A 19,874-nucleotide genomic window follows, 5' to 3' on the forward strand; every position below is an offset into this window, starting at 1 on the left:
ATTGCAAAACAGTACAATCTTGTAACAAGTAAGTGTCTTTGACTTTATTAAATTTACACACAAACAGGACATAAAAAAGTTATCAACGCTGCCCCCTTGAAAATCTCGGAAGCGTGCCTGGCACACCAATGACCACTTAACACAGCAGCCATTTGCTTGTTAAGAGGTCAGATGGGTGGGCCGTGTGCATTTTCAGAGCATGTTTATTTTAATGATCAATCAATTGATTGTGTTCCACCTTGAATCAATGGATCTAACATGGAATGGAAGTGTACTTTAAGTTCCTATATGTATTCGTATTACAACGATTAAAATTACCTTTCCAAGGTTTTAAAGAAAAATATATCCCCTCTGCCCACCGGTGGGCGCCAGCCCACAGTTTTGGAATCGCTGATGTACAGAATTCTTAAAATACAAAAGCACCATTATTGCATTATTATGGATTATTGATTAGATCCGTTGCCTGCAAAACAACATTGCTTTATATACTGTAGCATTATTGATTGTATTTTTTACTAACATTGTCTTCAGTGAAATGGGCAAGATTACTTTCCAGATTACTTTCCACTTCCATAACCTAATATTAAATCACTTTTATATTAATTAATTCAGACATTGAGGTAAATGGACCATTGGCAACCGTAAAAAATGTAAAAACGTTCATACAAACTGGAACTCTAAAAATAAAAACAAAAACAACAGACTGCACCGTGTAGTTTGTTAGAGTGATAGTTATTGGAGGTTTCTATAATGATATGGTGTTGAATATGATGGTTGAATCTAAACTGTGAACTGCCGCCTCACTTGCCCAGAGCTTTGTCCAGGTTGGTCTTGATAGCGTCCAGGAAGTCTGCGGTGTTGACGTAATGTTCATTCAGCTTGCAGCTGCAAGGTCAGAGTTTAATAGCATCAATCGTCGTTAATGTCGTTAAAGGAGAATTCCATGCTAGAAGGCTTTCTTACCTTTATTTGTAGTTGTTAGGTCCCCATCAAAGAGGTCCAGGTGTTATTTTGTGCAAAAGCGCATTATTGGCTATTTCCCCTACCATAAGCCCTCAATTTAAACCAGCTCAGTGGCCTTGTGGTTAGAGTGTCCGCCCTGAGACTGGAAGGTCGGGGTTCAATCCCCGGCCGGGTCATACCAAAGACCCAGTGCCTCCCTGCTTGACACTCAGCATCAAGGGCTGGGTTGGGGGTAAGTCCCTTCGACATACTAGCGTCATGTCCAGGGGTGTACATCAAGCTGCCTCACGCTACAGAAACAGGAGATAGGATCCTGCCCTATGGGCCTCATGGATCGGCAAGGCTACTTAAGCCCTCAATGAATTGCATTGAATTGCATTGAATTGAATGGGGCTATGGGGTGTTGTGCTAATTCGCTTATTTCCATCGCTCAAAAATCAATTGTTTTTGTATATATATCCTCTCTTCATAATGTAAATAGCATCCCAAACGGCACACTTTACTACTTATTTCGATGGAAATAAGCGAATTAGCACAAAAACCCAACCCCCATTGAGGGCTTATATTAGGGGAAATAGCCAATAATGCACTTTTGCACAAAATAACACCTGGACCTCTTTGGTGGGGACGTAACAACTACAAATATAGGTAAGAAAGCCTTCTAGCATGGAATTCTCCTTTAATGTACCATCACATTCTATATTCCTTTATGGGAAGACATTATTGAAGGTTGTCTGGGAGCGACCAAACACATAATTAATTAGGCCTAACATAAGCCTCATTTCTTTGTCTTTAGAGGTAATTAGAATATTATGAAGTTGCTATACAGTGTATATTATACACTTTTAATTAAAAGTCTATATTCTGATGGCAATCAGAGTTAGAGCGAGAGTTATCCCTGTCTATCCAGCTCTTAATAAGTGAAAATATATTTTCAGTTTGGGATACCAGTTTTATACAATCAGAAGAGAGAACCTCACAAAGATCCTTTTCAGCTCAATTGTAAAATTTGCAGCACTTGTGCAGGAAACTGGGTTCAAATCCCAGGTAGAAGAGGAAGGTTAGATAGTGCTGCTTTAACAAAAGTCTAAACTCACTTGGCCAAGCCGTGGATGCACCCTGCCAGATCTTTAGTCATCACACCGCTCTCCACCGTCTGCACACACACCTTCTCCAATGTCTGAGAGAACCTGCAGGGTTCAATGACATGGAATATTAATGATTGCAGCAGGTAGAAAGATAAATTACATAGAAAAAAATTAAAATAATGATCCCTTCAAATATCACTGTATTACTTCATCAGATCAGGGTTTCCATCCAGTTTGCCTCTGTGCTCCAGGCCCCTGGTCCACGCAAAAATGCTGGCGATGGGATTAGTACTGGTGGGTCTGCCCTAGAATACAGAGAAAAATAAGGAGGATAGGAGTGTGTGTGTGATGTTTGGCAAAATGTTTAGGAGCAATATAAACGTGTGTGTGTGTGTGACGCGGCTTGGCCTGTTGTAGCGCCACCATGAGGCTGATTTGAAAACTGTCAAGTGGCATTTCTTCAGTTCACAGTTTCACCACAATCGGACGCTGCGTTGAGTACGTAGTTGTGGCGATTTGTACAAAACGGGTACCAAAGTGGGCTACTCCTGAAAGGTTTAGAAGCCAATTGTAGCCAATGAGGGTGGATTATGAGAAATCAAACAAACCCGTCTTGATCACATGACTATGGAGAGCATGTGTACCGATTTGCGTGAAATTTGGATAAAATCTGAAGGAGTAATATTAGAAAATGTGTTTTACATATGTCGGCCTCCTGGTGGCGCTATAAAGAGCAGATGTGAAGAATTCCAGGCAAAGGTTTTCCTTGGCCTCTAGGGAGTTGGCATACAAAGTTATCCACAGATCCGTGCAGTTAGAGGTAAAAACACTTTTCGGCCAGTTATAGCACCACCATGAGGCTGAGTTGAAAATGTTCATGTGGCATTTCTTCCTCGGCCTAGTGGGAATGTGCGTGCACAATTTCACGGAAATCACACGATGTGTTCATGATTTGCAGCATTTGGTTTGAAACTGAGCACTCCTGCGAACTTTGGAAGCCAATCTTAGCCAATCAGGATGGAGTCTGAGAAATCTGAAGGACCCGTTTCGTTGAATGGCTCTAGAGAGACTGTGTACCAATTTGCGTGATGTTTGGACAAAATCTGTAGGTGTACTGTCCAAAAACTTGTTTTGCACAAAGCGGCCTCCTGGTGGCGCTATAACAGGCCGTTCTGGAAATTTTGGGGCAGAGGTTCATCGTTGGCATCCAGGGAGTGTGTGTGCAAAATTTGGCATCGACCAGGTTAACGGTTAACAGACGGACACACGGACGGACGGAGTGCAAAACATACTCTCTCCCCATGCCTTCGGCCTGGTGGAGACAATAAATAATTATTATTCTGAGTGCCAGTGCAAAATGTGATTTTGTCTTGGTGTGACATAACTAAGGCTGTGTTTCCTGTGTTGTTTCCAACCAGCTTTCTCTCCATCTCTCACAGAACAACCTGCTGGATACCGACCAGTCAGGATTCAAACCGGCCCACTCCACGGAAACTGCACTATACTATACTGCAGTATACTGTATACTATACTGCAGTATACTGTCTCCCACTCTGCAGTCTTGATTCTTCTCTGGACCTACTCTGGCAGCAGAGTGAACCACCAGCTGCTCCTGGAAACCCTTGCTGACCTAGGGCTTGCTGGAACGGAAGTGGTTCTCCTCCTACCTGACCGGACCTACCAGATTTCTTGGAAAGGTTTGCTGTCCAGGATCTAACTATTTCCATAGACAACACACTGGTGATTCAGGCAGCCAAGAACCTTGGTGTTGTCCTGGAAAGGATCAGACCCTTCCTCACCCAGGAGTCAGCCCAGCTCCTTATCCAGACATCAGTCATGTCAAAACGTGACTACTGTAACTCGCTCCTTACTGGACTCCCGGCCTGTGCCTTTCAACAAGTCGCTGCAGCTTTGTGAATGTTTGTTTGTTTGTGTATGTCTGACTTCGTCCGTCATGGATTGTAGTGTGGCTACAGGCCTAGCTAGGTGACACACACACACACACACACACACTCGTGTATACACTTCTTTGTTTGCGTGAGAACGGCAAAAACGATTGTTAACAGGTTCCACCAACCCTAGTGTCCCAATGTGTAGCAACAGTGTAGAAAGGTGTAGCTCCTTACCTTCTGGTGTTCACGGTAGTGTCTGGTCACTGTGCCGTGGGCAGCCTCTGCCTCCATGGTTTTGCCATCAGGACAAACCAGCACTGATGTCATGAGGCCTAGAGAGCCAAAACCTACAGACACACATGCCATTTACAGATACAAAATACACACTAAATCTGATGTACAGGTACATCAACAGGATGTACCACAGAAGACAGGGAAGCACCATAGAAGACATGGTAGTAGAATAGAGTAGTAGAATATGAGAAATAAACCTTCTGAGAACCATTTCTCTGTGTCTTCAGTCCTAGAGAAATTGTGGTTTTATGGTTTGAATAGTTTTATGTGTAACTACAACACGGACTTTGATCTGCAATAATTAACATTACTTTGTACTTTGAGTTCAAAGAATGAACTCAATGTATTGCACTTAAAGGGGAATACCACTCATTTTCAACATTTTACTATGTCAAACCTCCAGTTCTAGGAAACACAGAATGGGGGGACTTTTTTATTATTTCCACAAAAATAAATAAATACAAAACAGCTCAAAGGTATATTAATGACATAGTAAAATGTTGAAAATGAGTGGTATTCCCCTTTAAGTGTCTTGTTCTACAAGCTCATAATAGTCAACCCCCACTCACTCATTAACTCACTTTGTTGCCTCCTCACCTACTCCGTTCTCCGTCGTGACCGGGAAATTATTTGCGTTCCTAAGCTTAATTTGCTTTTGGAGGAGCCAAGAATGAGGAGAATGGAGGCTCCCCAATCCCAAAGGGTCAGCGAGGATACATCAAGTGTGAAGTACAGTATCAATTCTCCTCCTCCACATGGCAACACTGTGGTCCAGCGATCCAGCTGTTTGACAAGTAATTTTGCTTCAAAATGATGCTGACTGAGCGAGGAGCGCTCTCATTCCTTAAAACATACCCGATAGATTCCTCCATCGTTGCCTCTCCTACTTGCCTTCACGCTCGGAGGCAGGGCATACAAGGATGAATGTTTAAGTATTGGGATTTGGCTATTGCGACATGTTTGTAGATGAGCCATTTTCAGCCTGGGACATGTAATACGATGAACTATAAATCAGGTGAAGGCATACTCACCCTGAGCCAGAATATCGGACTGCACATCTCCATCATAGTTCTTGCAGGCCCAGACGAAGGCTCCAGACGACTTCAACACCTGGGCCACCATGTCATCAATGAGTCTGTGCTCATACCAGATCTTTAGCTTGTCAAACTGTGGCTTGTAGTTCCTGTGGAACACATGGCAATAATACAAGTTTGTTTGTCACCTGTATAGTAAAGACACATGGAGTCGAGGCAGACATCAAACCCACTCCACTAGTAAAATAGGAGAGACAGTACCCCTTTTGTAATAATGTAATGATTATTTCCAACAGTGATGAACTCAATATAACATTACCGGTATGTGGTGATAAAACAATAAAGACGAGTAAAACATGTATTTCATTGTATGGATTAGGGCACCGTCACACAAGTGTTATACGCATCAGTTTCCCCTTTCACTTCGATTATATGGGAACTTAATGGGTGGAGCGTCTCGAGTGTTAACTTGGGAGTATTGATATTGGAGAACTTTGACCGTTGACACCAATTGGCAGCAATATCTATTGTAGTTTTCTTTTAGTGAGCCAGCACTCTAACGGTAAGTCAAATGAACTAATGACCAGCACTGCCCACAACCACACATGACAACATGGGAAATTGACGCGTTTGAAGTCTCTGCTTGTGTTGGTTACAGTGCATATGAAGCGGATGTGTGACGTGTGTCCAGCATCTTACTTCAGGAAGATGTCCTCAAAGATGTCTTTAAAGCGCCCATCGTAAGCCTTCAGGATGGTGTTCTTGGTGCTCAGGTAGAGAGGCCAGCGTTTCTGAATGGCGTACTGGAAGCAACTGTGAGCGAACCCACTGATGGACTGTTGGAACACAAACACACACGTGAAATATTTACTTAGAATGAAAGAAGTCAGTTGTGTCATGTCATCTGACTGATGTCATGTCGAGGCAAATCAAGTCAAGTCGAGGCAAATTTTACCTTACTTTAACATGTTATTCTTTCAGTCACTTTGAATTGATCAATACTAAAAACATTTCAGTTTCAGCCTGAATAAACGTCGCTTTTTAACTTGTTTCATGCACACCTCTCTCTGGTTTAATTTTTCATAATTTAACACGCCTTTCTCAGCGCACAGCAGACTGGCATACAGTAGATCCTGATCCAATAACGTACTCAATCGAGAATCAATTTTGAATCATGCATCATTTCGATTCAAGAATTGTGATGCCAAGAATCTAAAACGAATCGTGAGATACTGAACAACTCACCTCATCTGTGTTGTACATGCCCATCCCACAGCCTCCAGCGGGGAAGTCGTACACCTCCCACTCTGTGGCTTTGCTTCCATCAGCTGGGCTGAAAATCATCTTGAACTTGCCGGGCTGGCTGACAACGAAGTCTGTGGCCCGGTACTGTGACGGACAGAAAAACAAAGACGCTTCTTTAAAACAAATCATTCCTACGTTTTTGGAAAGCACCTGAGGAAAATCAATGTCTCTTTCACGTGCCTAAAAATGAGAAAAAGGCCGCACACTCGTAGCCACGATGCTGTATATTTATTGACAAGAATCCAACGTTTCAACCTAGGAGGTCTTCTTCAGGGAATGAAGAAGACCCTGAAGAAGACCTCCTAGGTCGAAACGTTGGATTCTTGTCAATAAATATACAGCATCGTGGCTACGAGTGTGCGGTCATTTACTGCCTTAGGCCAGCACCTCACCAACACTGGTGTGCGCCCTTTCCTGTTTTGTCTTTCACGTGCCTACCTGATCTCCGAAGGCATGTCTGCCTATCGTTATAGGCTGCGTCCAACCAGGAACGAGACGGGGAATGTTCTTGCAGGTGATTGGCTCGCGGAAGACGGTGCCGCCCAAGATGTTTCTGATGGTCCCGTTAGGACTTTTCCACATCTTCTTCAACTTGAACTCTGAGGATATATGATATATACTGCATATGATTGCTGTCGAATCTCCATATTTAACAGTTTTTTCTTGTAATATAATGCCTTACATCGTCATATACAGTGTCACACAAAAGTAACTAAACTAGCCGATCAAGCTCACAACATGTTCGATCGTAACATGTAGTGAGCTTGCATCACAACATGTTGTGAGCTTGTAGGTTGGCTTTTTTCCCTCTCAACTCTTATTTTCTCTGTGTTTGAAATGTATTATGTTGTTGTATGCTGTCCTCTCATGTCTTGTTATGTCAGTTTTGTTTAGTGTTAAATTAGCATCCCTGCTAAATCTGGTGTTCCCTGCTAAATCTGGTGTTAAACGCTACATTTTTATGTAATGTTCATTAATATATAGTAAAGTAAAAGCTTTTTTTACGTGAAAGTCTGTCACATTGCGATGATTGGGGCCAATAGGTCACTGTTGAGCTATTGACCCAGCTTAAGTCAACAACTATGCTTGACTTCAAGGCACTGCACGCACACACACAGTGTGTTGGTCGGGCACCATATATGATGCCCAGGTCTCGTGACATCATGTGACATCATCAGGGATGGAGATGTGGAGACCCTGATGTCATAGTAAATGCGACCTGCTGTCGCAGTTACGCTCATATATTTCATCAATATTGGCCAGCAACTCTACATCTGACCTCAAACCCTTAGATCTCCATATATGGATATATGTCAGAATCTGTTCAGACATTCCATATGTTGATCCTTCCCCATCCATCCTTCCTCTTCGATGTCTCCCTTTTGACTTATACAAGTCCATTCAAATTTCAAACTCTAGACGGGCCTGCCCCAAAGTTATTAGTGCACCCGGCAGCTGGCAAAAACTAGAGTTCTCGACAGTCCCAGCCCTACCTGGGCCCTCATCAAACCCTGTACACTGTCCCAGCCCTACCTGGGCCCTCATCAAACCCTGTACACTGTCCCAGCCCTACCTGGGCCCTCATCAAACCCTGTACACTGTCCCAGCCCTACCTGGGCCCTCATCAAACCCTGTACACTGTCCCAGCCCTACCTGGGCCCTCATCAAACCCTGTACACTCAAGAGAATGTCAGGCAAATGTCAGGCGTCTTACTGGTTTAAGTGGAAGTGAAAAGTCTTTAAGTGTGCCTGTGGGTTTTATAAGTATTGAACCAATGATTAACAATAGCTTGTGACAAAATATTAGCTACATTTAATCCACTGCATGGAAGTGATGGAACACATTTTCCCTTTCCTGAAAAGTAACGGTTTTGGACATACAAGTTTTCTACCCGACAGCGACGATATGTGCGTACATAAAGTATGTGTGTAGGCTATTACAAGGGAGTAGCGGTGAAAGGCACCTCAAGCCTAATTACTCGTTTTCCGCAAGCAACACCACCATGCACCGATGCGGTGGACTATATATGAAGCTTGAGCATGTATTCAGGTAAAGGTGATACCCTCTACTCTGTCCTCGTCAGGTGTGATGGTGGCACACTTCACAGCCACGCTGTATTTCTTGGTGGCCAGTGCAGAGTCGATGGTGACCTGGTCATCTGTCTGGTCTCTGTACGGCAGACCCAGGTCAAAATACTTCAACTCCACATCAACGTTGGACAGGATGAGCTGTTCAAATACAAACCAGAATAGGGCTATTTGTATGTTTGGTGGTATCGTATAGTATAGTAGTACTACAAGCTCTCAGTTCACAGTTTCATTTCATCGATGTCGGGCAAAAAAATATTTCCCCCCCCCCACACATGACTCACATACCAGTTAATTAGAGTAATGAACTACCTTCTCTTTGATGAACTCCCATATGATGCGGGTCATCTCGTCTCCGTCCATCTCCACCACCGGCTGAGCCACCTTGATGCGCTTTGTGGCATCTGCAAAACATTTAACAATTTATAGCCTTATTTATGTGGTATATGTGCTCTTTACCAGGTGAGACACTTTTATCATTTTAAAGAATATAAATGGGGGAATCAGTGGCCCAGAGCTGAGTCCCATGACACCCAACAAGTCTCCCTTTGGAGACATTCTAAAAAACATATTCTTAACCTTTGTGAACAGGCAAACAGTATATGTAAATGACATCAAATGCATACTAGGAAACATATAACAAGAACTGAGGAGTGCTAGGGGGTGTGATAGAGTCTGAAGAGGTAAGGTTTCAGACTGCGGTGGAGGATGATAGTGTGTCTGCCGTTCTGACTGAGAAAGAGAGGTCATTTCACAGTTTGGGAACCAGGAGGAGGGAGAAGAGTCTAAGACATGTGGAGTGTTGGCCAGGGTGTTTTACTGGGGATGGCTGTGTTAGCTTTTATTCTATTTGTGTATTTAGACGGGACACTGCATATTACCGGTAATGGCCATCACATTATGTATGCAACGCAAATCAGATTTAGCAAATATGCTAATTTACATCTGCAGTCCCTACAATACACAAAACAAAAACAAAACAGGCAGACTGTGGAATATTACATTAGAAAACAAAGCTGAGGATCATGGCCTGAAGGTACACAGTGGCATGCCCTTTGATTGCCTCATAGAACATGATAAACCTGCTTCCCATAGGTCTGAAATGACAATTACAACCAAGGGTTGGAATTTGAACTCATTAGACTAGTCACTATGGAGGCAACTTCAATAGGGATTATAAACCTAGCCTATAGCCTACCCTCCAAGCTGACATTTGTACCTTTAAGGTAATAAATGCTGTGCAATATAACCGTTAAGCGTTAAACATGTGCCGTTCTTTAAATAGAGCCACCATCATCATCATCCATTACCACCAGTTTCCCAGTTTCATCTTCCACAATTTAAGCAACCCGGGAGGGAGGGGCTTGTGTGTGTGTGTGTGTGTGTGTGTGTGTGTGTGTGTGTGTGTGTGTGTGTGTGTGTGTGTGTGTGTGTGTGTGTGTGTGTGTGTGTGTGTGTGTGTGTGTGTGTGTGTGTGTGTGTGTGTGTGTGCACACACATGTGTTAATATTATCTTGCAATGCTGTTACGAATTTACGATAGATTAGCCTATATCCAGCGCTCATTCTGCCACCTCTACCGCGGTTGCATAATAGGCTATAGCTTTATCTTTTATGGCAGTCAGATTCAGACTCATATGATATCCATAATAATCGTAGGCCTATGATTAAGGAGCAAAATGCGACCGTATAATGAGGTTGATGAGTTTGGATAAACTCACAGTGTCTATTCTGCTGCAGTAGGAGACTTTGATGATGATGATGCTGATGCTGATGATGGCTGAAGACCACCCCGACCACGGCAGCAGCGGCGCGGGGGGTCTTCTCCGACACAGTCGCAGCCGTCCTGGAGATGGACGTGAGAGCTCGGATGTAACCCGCCATGGTGAACGGCTGATCAATCAATGAAGACGGTCGATCCTTTTATGAATGAACGGAATGAGGAAAGCGAGCGGGGCTCGGAATTCAACCCACGTCAGCTTGGGAAAGTGAACGGAAAACAAGCGCTGCTGTTCAGCCAATAGAATGAGCGTAGCACGGGCGCGTGCGTGTAGTCTACTGCTAGAAGGCATTTGAGGACACTGTGACTGTTATGATCAGTTATGGTCAGTGTTTCCCACGATCCACACTGACCACACACCACGTTTGCTCTCTAATTTGCATCTCAGAGATGTAGTGTAATGTAGCCATGCAGGTCAGTGACAAACCACGGTTCAAGGTAGGCGCCACTTTATGTTTTGTCTCCCGTGCCAACTTCACGGACCTGTCGACAGGCGACAGCTGATCATATTTATTTACTTTAATTGAGATGAGATTCAATTTATTGTCAGTGTACAGTAGGCCTACAGTATACAGTAGTCGTCTATATAATAATAATAATAATTGTAATAATAATAATAATAAAAACATTGTTCAAGTTAAACATATATGGCCTATTTGGTGAGTAGGCCTAATTGTTGCTATACTGTACCTGTACAGTAGCCAATTAGTCTCAGAATCAGAATCTCGATCTCTCCAGACCTTTAGTAAAGTTCAGTGGGTTAATTTATTCCAATCAGGAGAGAGAACCAATGTATTTGCTTGGAGTTTGACAGTGTTCCAGTTCCAATTTTGTCTGCTCAATTCTTGTTTCATCACTTCAGATTCACAATCAGTTTTTATTGTCACAGCAGTGACACCACAGGTTTACAGACAGGTGTATATCAGTGAGTGAAATTCATTTTTGTGCAAGCGCATCATTTAGTTGGTTTCAGGAAAGAACGAAGGGGGTGTGCAGAGAGAGGGAGAGCAAGGAGAAAAGCAGAAAAAGAAACATGTCAAAGAAAAATCGAAATATATTTACATATATGACACGACACAGTAGGCTATGTACATGAGGTTACATAAGGTGCAACATGTGGCAACGTATGATAGGCCCACATACTGTACTGTAGGCCTATCAAAATAACTTGAAACTGAGAAAAAAGCCCAAACAGTAAATATCCTTTTCACATATAGGTTTATTTGACCTCTCCACAGACAAAGCTTTGCTTTGAAGCATGAAGAGACCCACACTGATCAATTAATAACAAACAATTCAAGACAGAAACACAGCATCCAATCTAACATTTCCCTTTATGAAATATCATGGACATATCATTAGACGACATGTAAACAAACCTGTTCAACAACCAGACAGCGTTGACATGTACAGTAACAGGACACCAAGAGCAGTAAACATTCAACTTACATTTTGGAATGCAAAAAAAAAGAAGGGAACAGTCTTGTCAATTCATGTGTGGGAAAGGGCTAGAGCAGAGTAGGCCTGCAAATATCTTCTTTTATCGATGAATGTTTCAATCAAATCGATGACCAAGAAGCTTTATATTTATATATCAACATGAAATAATTCAAATACCGTAGATTTTGTATCACCTACTTATTAGTCTGAAACATTTTGTCGTACAATGGACATTGGTGTCATGCAAAATAGTGGAAATAGCTGATTTACAAGCTCACAACACGTTGCATCATTGTGAACTTGTAGATCCTCTATTTTTGCAAATCGATAATTCTATTAAAATTATTTTATATTTTCCTATTCGACCAAACATTCTGATTAACCGTTGCACCCGTATAGAACAGAGCTCAACAGACTTGAGTATATTTCACACATAATTTAAAGCAGTAACAAAATGTATGATATAAAAATGATGAATTAAAACTAGGCCTTTTGGTTGCTACTCACGTGCCACTTTCACTGGAATTATTCTAATGCCACGAATTCAGTGGTTCTCAACCTTTTCTGGATCAAGGCCCACTTGAACATATTGACCACTTAACCAGGTAGGCAAATGGCTGCCGTGTTAAGTGGACAGATGGGTGGGCAGCCTGCATTTTCAGAGCATGTTTATTGATTGCTTGTGTTCCACCTTGATCAATGGAACCAACATAGTACACTTCAAGTTCTTATACAGTATATTGGTATCAGTTTTTAATGCAAAGTGTTTTGCTAATTATTTGGGGGAACACTTGCAATACCCTCCCGGCCCACAGGTTGAGAACCACTGCACTACTTGATAAGGCAGCAGAACAGACTTCAGCAACTTGACCTCCGAGACGAGAAATCAGCAAGAAAACAACTACTAAAGTATGTGCATGGTTTGTTACCAGACAGAACTGTCGATTGAAAAGTATTTTTCATAAATATATATTCTATCTCTGTGGGGTAGGGAGACAACCTAATATAATCTACAGCACATCATGAGTGTAGCAGAGTGGGAAAACATCTGGTGTGACTTCACAATTACAGCACATGTTTAAAGTTACAATCCAGGACTTATTGTGAAGAATAAAAGGTTAATCAAAGTCAATTGTATTCTAGACTAGAGAGTACATCTGGAGCGGTTGTGCTCTGCACGACACGTCACAGCTAGGATGAAAGTGATGTCAATCAATGTCAAAATGACAAAAATGTCTTGTATAACTCTGGAAAGACGTATGGATAGACGCCTTAAACTTGGATAAAACCTTAGTCTGATTTTGAATTTAGTTTTCCAGTTCAGGTTGAAAACAAGGCCATGCAAGTAAAAACATGGTAGGCTGGATATAACCGTAAGGTGCTACACAGCTGTAGCTTATCAAACTAATAATGGGTGTGTTTGATTTAGGTGTGTCAAAGTGCATTGGCAATACTGATCAATATGTCTATACTTGCACATTGGAATACTAATGGCATGGACACACTTAAATGTAACACGCATTGTTATTAATTTGAATAGTGGTAGCGGTGTTGCTTATTCATCTGCTGTAGTTTTTAACCTGAACTGGAAATTAAATTACAGAATTAGCCTGGAGTTTAATGCCCCTTTAGACCTATTTAAGACAATTTGTGCTGAAAAGTAAGGCTTGATTTATACTTTGTTGCATGTCGTTGTCGTGCGTCCAAAATAGAGCTGATCTACAACCTCAAAACGTGTCGCAACATGGTGCATTTTGAGCTTGTACATCGGCTATATCCTGTACACAACCAAGCATAAATCTGACTTAACACAGGATGTGTGCCGTCACCATTTACACTCGCCAGTGTGAAAATCCCATCGGCCCACTCTGACTATGTGCTGGCCGCAACGGTGCCTTTCTGCTCGGTGAAGAAGCTCCGCAGCATCAGGACCTGTCCGATACTGACGACAATCAGAATGATGGCCTCGCCGATGGACCAGTACGCCACACGATCACGGAGGTCCTCCGCCCGGATGCGGTCGTGGGCTTCCCTCAGCCGGTACCACGTCTGGGAGTCTGCCACCACCTTCAGGATCTCGTGGATGGAGAGGCACGAAGACTCCATCTGGAGGAGGAGGGAGAAGAATCCATTTAAACTTTTCAGGTTTTTTTTCTTTTTAAGCGTCCATTGGTGTCTCTCCACTGACTGCAAGAATGATTTAGAATCAATTTTAACATTCTCCTGTTCCGTGTATGAGCTGGCCACATACTTTTAGACATACATACATACTTTTGACCTTTCATACAGGACATATGACGTCAAATAAATTGAACGACTATTTCAAACTTTTGCCTCGATTATGTTTACTGGAAAAAAAGAACAAAAAAGAGAGAATATATATATATATATATATAGTAATATCAGATCTACATTACAGGTTTAAGTGGACGTAAGTGGACCGAGACTAACTAATTTAATCTATTTGAACTTTGTTATTTATAAGAAATAAAAAATGAGTTCTCGATAATTCGATTAACCTCCAATGCATGAGCAAGAGTAAGTCGGTTATCGCTTCAAAATGTCAGTTTTGATATATTTTTGATGAATTGCCCAGCTCTACTCGCCTACCACATCAGGCACCTCAGGTCAGGTCAGGTGACTTGGGGCTACCCAAAGTTACAATCAGGCTCAGGGGTGCCGACCACATCCCATAGAATCTTTTAAGTCAAGGCTCAAGTACGGCTAGGCAATTCTGGGCCATCGAAAGTTCTAAACCAATAGATTTATTAGTACCGTAGGCACGCTCATATGATTGATTGATTGATTGATTGCAGAATTGGTACATTTCAAACGAATACACAAACTGTTACTGGGATGACACCATGATAAAGCATTACACTCATTTACAACAGGGTCCACCATTTTCAATTCATCAGAGAATCATAAATGATGTAGTTCAAGCGAATATTCAATATGCTGTCACATTAATTGTTGACATCTGTCCAGCACGGGTACAGGCTTTAGTTCAGACATACCGTACTAAAAGTCTGACACTCATTAGACCGACACCCCACCCCAAACCCTAGCCTAACCGCAAGCACGACGCAATGCATGTCGGACAAACGCATGTCGGGAGCGACGGGTGACTTCCGCATGTCGGACCTTTGGTGTGTCGGATAAGCGTGTGCACCCAGTTCAGCACTTGGGTCAATGACAGTTATTTTAATGGCGCTTTACAGATACTTCATCAGTGGGCTTGCTGCTGCCGAGCACACTCATGTTGAATTGGGCTCCATCTCTTCAGTCGACCCAGTTATTTTATTCTTTATTTTTATCTCTTAAAAACTTTGGCATGCACTTTCACCTAGAAGCTTCATTCAGACGTGTTAATAACCAAGATCCTTTGACTAAAAGTAGTAATAATATGCCCAAAAGAGGGAAGCCAGTGATTTAACGATAGTGTGACACGTTCTCTGATCACAGAGGACTAAAGTTATTCATAACACAACTAGGAGTTGGGAGGAAACTCTAAACCCTAAATTTAAATAATCCTTGCTACAAATCTGTTTGTAGTGGTGAGGTGACCCCCAGCGGCAGTGGTGGGAATCACCAGGGACACCACAATTTGATGTTTATCAAGTAGAAGAAGCCGTGTTTTTTCAATTACTTTTTAAATATTTTTTGGATACAAATTAAAATATCTAATAAACGTAATGAAAAAACATGGCCCCTCATGTATTAGGAGGGCACTATGAGTCATGAGAACCAAGATGTTTTCAATGAATGTATTGTGGTTAAAATGGAGTTTGTGTTTGCATTCGAAGGGGGCTTGCACAATATAATATCAAATAGCTAAATACTGAATCAAGCAACTGACTGGGGTGCTGACAGTCACAAAAGCCTGAGCAGATGTTAAAATTACCCCAAACATGGATGAACATGAAATATCCCTTTACCAAGGTGGCTGGCCAATCAACTGGCCAGTAAAGACCACAGCAGGAGGTACAATAACATTGCGTCAATTCAATTCAAAGGAGTCACAGGCAAGTCACAGTCAAGGCGTCACACAAATTCATACAGATATTAGTTGCAGAATTTGTGACTGGATCACACTAGTCATTTTGGGACAAAAACTGTCTTTTCGCCATGTGGAAAGCCTGGTGACACGTGGGAAGAGCACTGGGAGGGACAAAGTAGCTGCAGGTTAGCTGGACTGTGAGTGTGAGAAGCAACTTACAGACGGCAGTAACGACAGTAATGGATGCTATGTAAGCTTATACAAAGCAAGTTTATTACTCTGCTTTGGTTCTGCAAAATACAGATGCATTGTGACAACTCACAATATATACACTTGACTTTGGAATTCAGTTACAGTAGAGAGTAGACTAAAGTTTGTATTAAAAAACAAAACTGGTGATGTTTTTTTGTTTGTTTTTTTATGCCAAAATGCTTATTATCCTGGTGTTGGCTCATTTGAGTAGTACATAATTGTCTTTTCGCCAGGTGTCCGCCTGGGTGCACTCGTGCACTCTGAGACACTCTTTGCGCAAACAGCCAAACACTCAACTCTCACCCCGAGACAACTCACCCCGAAAGTGAAGACAGCTCACCCCCGAAAGTGAAGACAGCTCACCGGGGTGAGATGTCTGGTAAGTTGTCCGGACTTTCGGGGTGAGATGTCCGGACAACTCACTTGGAGTTGGAAAAAGGGTGAGTTGTCTTGTTACCCTCTGGGGGGTTGTGTTGGGGTTGAAAGTATTTTTTGCCTTTCCATTAGAGCCAAGTACTAGATGTACTTTTCTCTGCCTGAGACACAGCAGTGTCCATGTAGGGCCAAGCAGGGCTGAGACGAAACCAAATGGTGTAATGCTACCGACTGACTTGTCCGATAATCCTCACTAGCTACACACAGGCAACTATTGAATCTCGCAATTTGTGGTTGTTATTACAGCCACAAGTTATTGTTTTATATATGCATTTTTTATTTGCGAGGACGTCTCCCATGTGTAGCCTAATTACTGGTGTTGCATATGGTCTGCATATGGTTCCTGGTTGTAGTTTGCTCCCACCACCACCGGTGGGCACTGGGCTCTGTTATTTCTGTTCCCCATGGGGGGTTGTTATTGTATATCTATCTCCCTGTTCTTTATGTTTAATGATGGTGTTTAATTGTGCTGAGCAGGGAGAAAATTGCAGCAGAGCCGAACGCCAAGATAATATATTATATGCACACTTGTATTCTGATTCTATAATAAGTATTGGTTAAATCTATTCATGAGTTATGACTGAAATGTAACTATGTCTAGCAATAAATGGACCATTGTATTGCATTCATTTTGTTTTAAGTCTCTTTGCGTGTGTTGCGTGTTCTGTTCCCTTATGCTCACCGTTATGTTTTAGAGTGGATGGAGCATAACTGTACAAGGTGTCCGAGTGGGATGGAACCCCAGAGTAAACTGTAAAGGCAAGGCGAGCCGATACTATGTATTATTATTACTATTTTTACTGTTAGTCGCTCTAGATTAAGAGCGTCTGCTAAATGCCTAAATTGTAATTGTAATAAAACGGGGTATATTATTATTACCTGGGTGAGTGCCGTTGCTCGGTTCATGTCGGGGAGGAGGGGTGTCTCGTCCCCGGCTCTGAAGTCCAGGTAGACTGTTTTATGTGAGAAGGTGGAGAACTCGTTGCTGAAGCAGACCTTGTAAGCACCCTTCATGGCGGTGGTGTGACTGAAGCTGTCGTACTGTTTCTTTTTCTCCTGGTAGAGAGCGTTGTTCAGAGGGTCTGTCACAAAACAGTCCACGTCGTAGTTACCCCCAGCAATGACCTAACAACACAAAGAGGACATTTCACATTTCACTCTGCTAATATTTTAATATCTGACCTGTATTCCCCTGTTCTTTAGTTGATTGATAATTGTATTAACAGTTTGTAGAATTGGTACAGTTCAAGGAGTCTGCTAAGAGGAAAAAAACAGAAAAAGCACTAAGACCAATTTGTTTTGGGATGTTTTTGGAACCTTGTTTTTAGGGCCTTGAGTTGCTGTGGTACCATGAGATGCATGCATAGTTGATCGAAGAAACCTTGTATGAGGGCTCCTGTTAGGGTCTTCAAAGTATTTTTGTTGACGAGTGAGGAGATCCTGACTGTACATGTCAGGAAACTTGTTCTTTGCTTGACTTTTTTGATTATATTGTTAGCCATTTTATCACATGAAAGATTTGCCTCCACGATTTAACCTAGGTAGCCTATAGGTAATTTTGTCTTTTCTTGCGATAACATTGTCACCCACTTTAACTGAGAAGCCCCTTGCTGAAATTGCTACAGTATTTGATCCAAAGAGAATGGATTCAGTTTTTTCCCCAGGTGTATTGACAGTTTGTTATCAGCAAGCCAGGTGCAGATTCTACTGTGTTCAGAGCTGAGGGCCTTTTCAACCTGCAATTTATCCCTGTCTGAGACCAGCAGGGCAGAGTCATCCGCAAACAGGAACAAATTGCAGCCATAAACTGCCATATCATTTACAACAGTAAAGGCCCTACTATGCTTCCTTGTTCTCTCTATTCTTCTTCATTTTCCTAAAAACGAATCACTATACTCACAGAATAGACTATCATTGCTATAGAGTCTAATATGTATCGTATTGTAGGCTATACAGTATACACTCAAGAGTGGATTAAATTAACACAGGATTAAATTAACAGAAATAATTTTACAGTAGGCCTATGTTATTAATACAACTTAACAGTGGAATAAAGTAACATAAGTACATTTATCTGAGGTATAGCCTAGCCTCACTTTTTTCTTAGTATTTACATTTTTATAACAATCATTTGATAGCTTTAGATTAGATAGAAGTTAGGATACTTTAGATCAGTACAACATTAAGTTATAGTGTAGGCTATTATTATATAATTAAGTTAGCACCATAACATTAAAATATTCACCATCACAGTTAAACATAGCTCTGGTCCATAGCCTTCTACTGCTTCGTAGAAGGCTATGGACCAGAGCGAAGTTAAACATTTATTATAGCTGGTAAAGATTTTGTTTTAATTTAATTATCAATTAAAGTGATAAACACTTATTACAGTCCAATGATATATGGATCATTCTGCAGGTATAGTTAGCCCGCATATGTGCCCTCTCCCTACGCTCATTCTGTAGCTCGGAGCTACAGAATGAGCGTAGTGCTGAGGGAACATACTGGGGCTACAGGTATAGTCTGCTTTTAACTTAGTAGTAGCCTTACTGTTTTGTAAATATTTTCATGTCAATACTTTTCTAGGCCAACTACTTCTACTTGTAACAGAGTATTTCTACATATTGCTACTTAATGAAGTAGCCTAAAATGTTTTAGAAGTTTACTTGAAAGTCGATGTCAAACTTGACGCCGCTGTCCAGCTCCTCGTAGAAGCACTGCTTGTCGTTGTCATTTAATTCAAACGTCAACTCCGTGCCGCATGCACACGCGATCAATAAAAAACACAACACAACCGTGACACGCATGATGGTGCAAATCAAACCACAAACAAAACAACACATAAATAAAAAACAACAACAACAGCTTGTATTGAACTTATCTACGTGATGTTTTAGGGTGACTTCTGGAAACACGTCACCGTTATAGGCATCATTATTTATACTTCGTCGTACGACTGGGACCGCGCGCTGAAAATAGCTGACCTACAAGCTCACAAGGCGTCACGTCCGCGATGCCTTGTGAGCTTGTAGGTCAGCTATTTTCAGAGCGCGGCCCAGTCGTACGACGAGGTATAAATCCGGCGCCACCCCCGTGTAAAAGTAACTATTTACTGTTCAGTGCTCACATGCGGCCTAGAGCCCGCCCTACGGTATCCGGACATGTTGACTCCTTAGAGTATATATTAATATACATTAATATGATATATCAATATTAATATTATATATTAATATTATATATGATATATTAATATAATATATATTAATATATACTCTAAGGTTGACTCACTACATGCATGCACGTA

At 41.8% G+C, this 19,874-nt stretch overlaps 2 protein-coding genes across 2 annotated transcripts; both read right to left on the minus strand.

Annotated features, from left to right (window-relative positions):
• Positions 1 to 348: 348 nt before the first annotated feature.
• Positions 349 to 10,542, minus strand: LOC306919896 (isocitrate dehydrogenase [NADP], mitochondrial). Its single transcript, XM_079496444.1, has 11 exons — positions 10,385 to 10,542; positions 8,977 to 9,068; positions 8,640 to 8,805; positions 7,015 to 7,175; positions 6,517 to 6,660; positions 5,971 to 6,107; positions 5,269 to 5,420; positions 4,178 to 4,290; positions 2,259 to 2,356; positions 2,061 to 2,153; positions 349 to 885 (listed from the first exon to the last, which is right to left on the minus strand). The coding sequence occupies exons 2-11, from the start codon at positions 9,025 to 9,027 to the stop codon at positions 801 to 803; spliced, it is 1,200 nt and encodes a 399-aa protein (XP_079352570.1). The 5' UTR covers positions 9,028 to 9,068; positions 10,385 to 10,542; the 3' UTR covers positions 349 to 800.
• A 1,102-nt stretch (positions 10,543 to 11,644) lies between these two features.
• tmed3 (transmembrane p24 trafficking protein 3) lies at positions 11,645 to 19,523 on the minus strand. Its single transcript, XM_079498009.1, has 3 exons — positions 19,237 to 19,523; positions 17,450 to 17,695; positions 11,645 to 13,989 (listed from the first exon to the last, which is right to left on the minus strand). The coding sequence occupies exons 1-3, from the start codon at positions 19,411 to 19,413 to the stop codon at positions 13,756 to 13,758; spliced, it is 657 nt and encodes a 218-aa protein (XP_079354135.1). The 5' UTR covers positions 19,414 to 19,523; the 3' UTR covers positions 11,645 to 13,755.
• Positions 19,524 to 19,874: the final 351 nt, after the last annotated feature.

Source organism: Electrona antarctica (genome assembly GCF_951216825.1).
Source record: "Electrona antarctica genome assembly, chromosome: 3".
Classification (NCBI taxonomy): domain Eukaryota; kingdom Metazoa; phylum Chordata; class Actinopteri; order Myctophiformes; family Myctophidae; genus Electrona; species Electrona antarctica.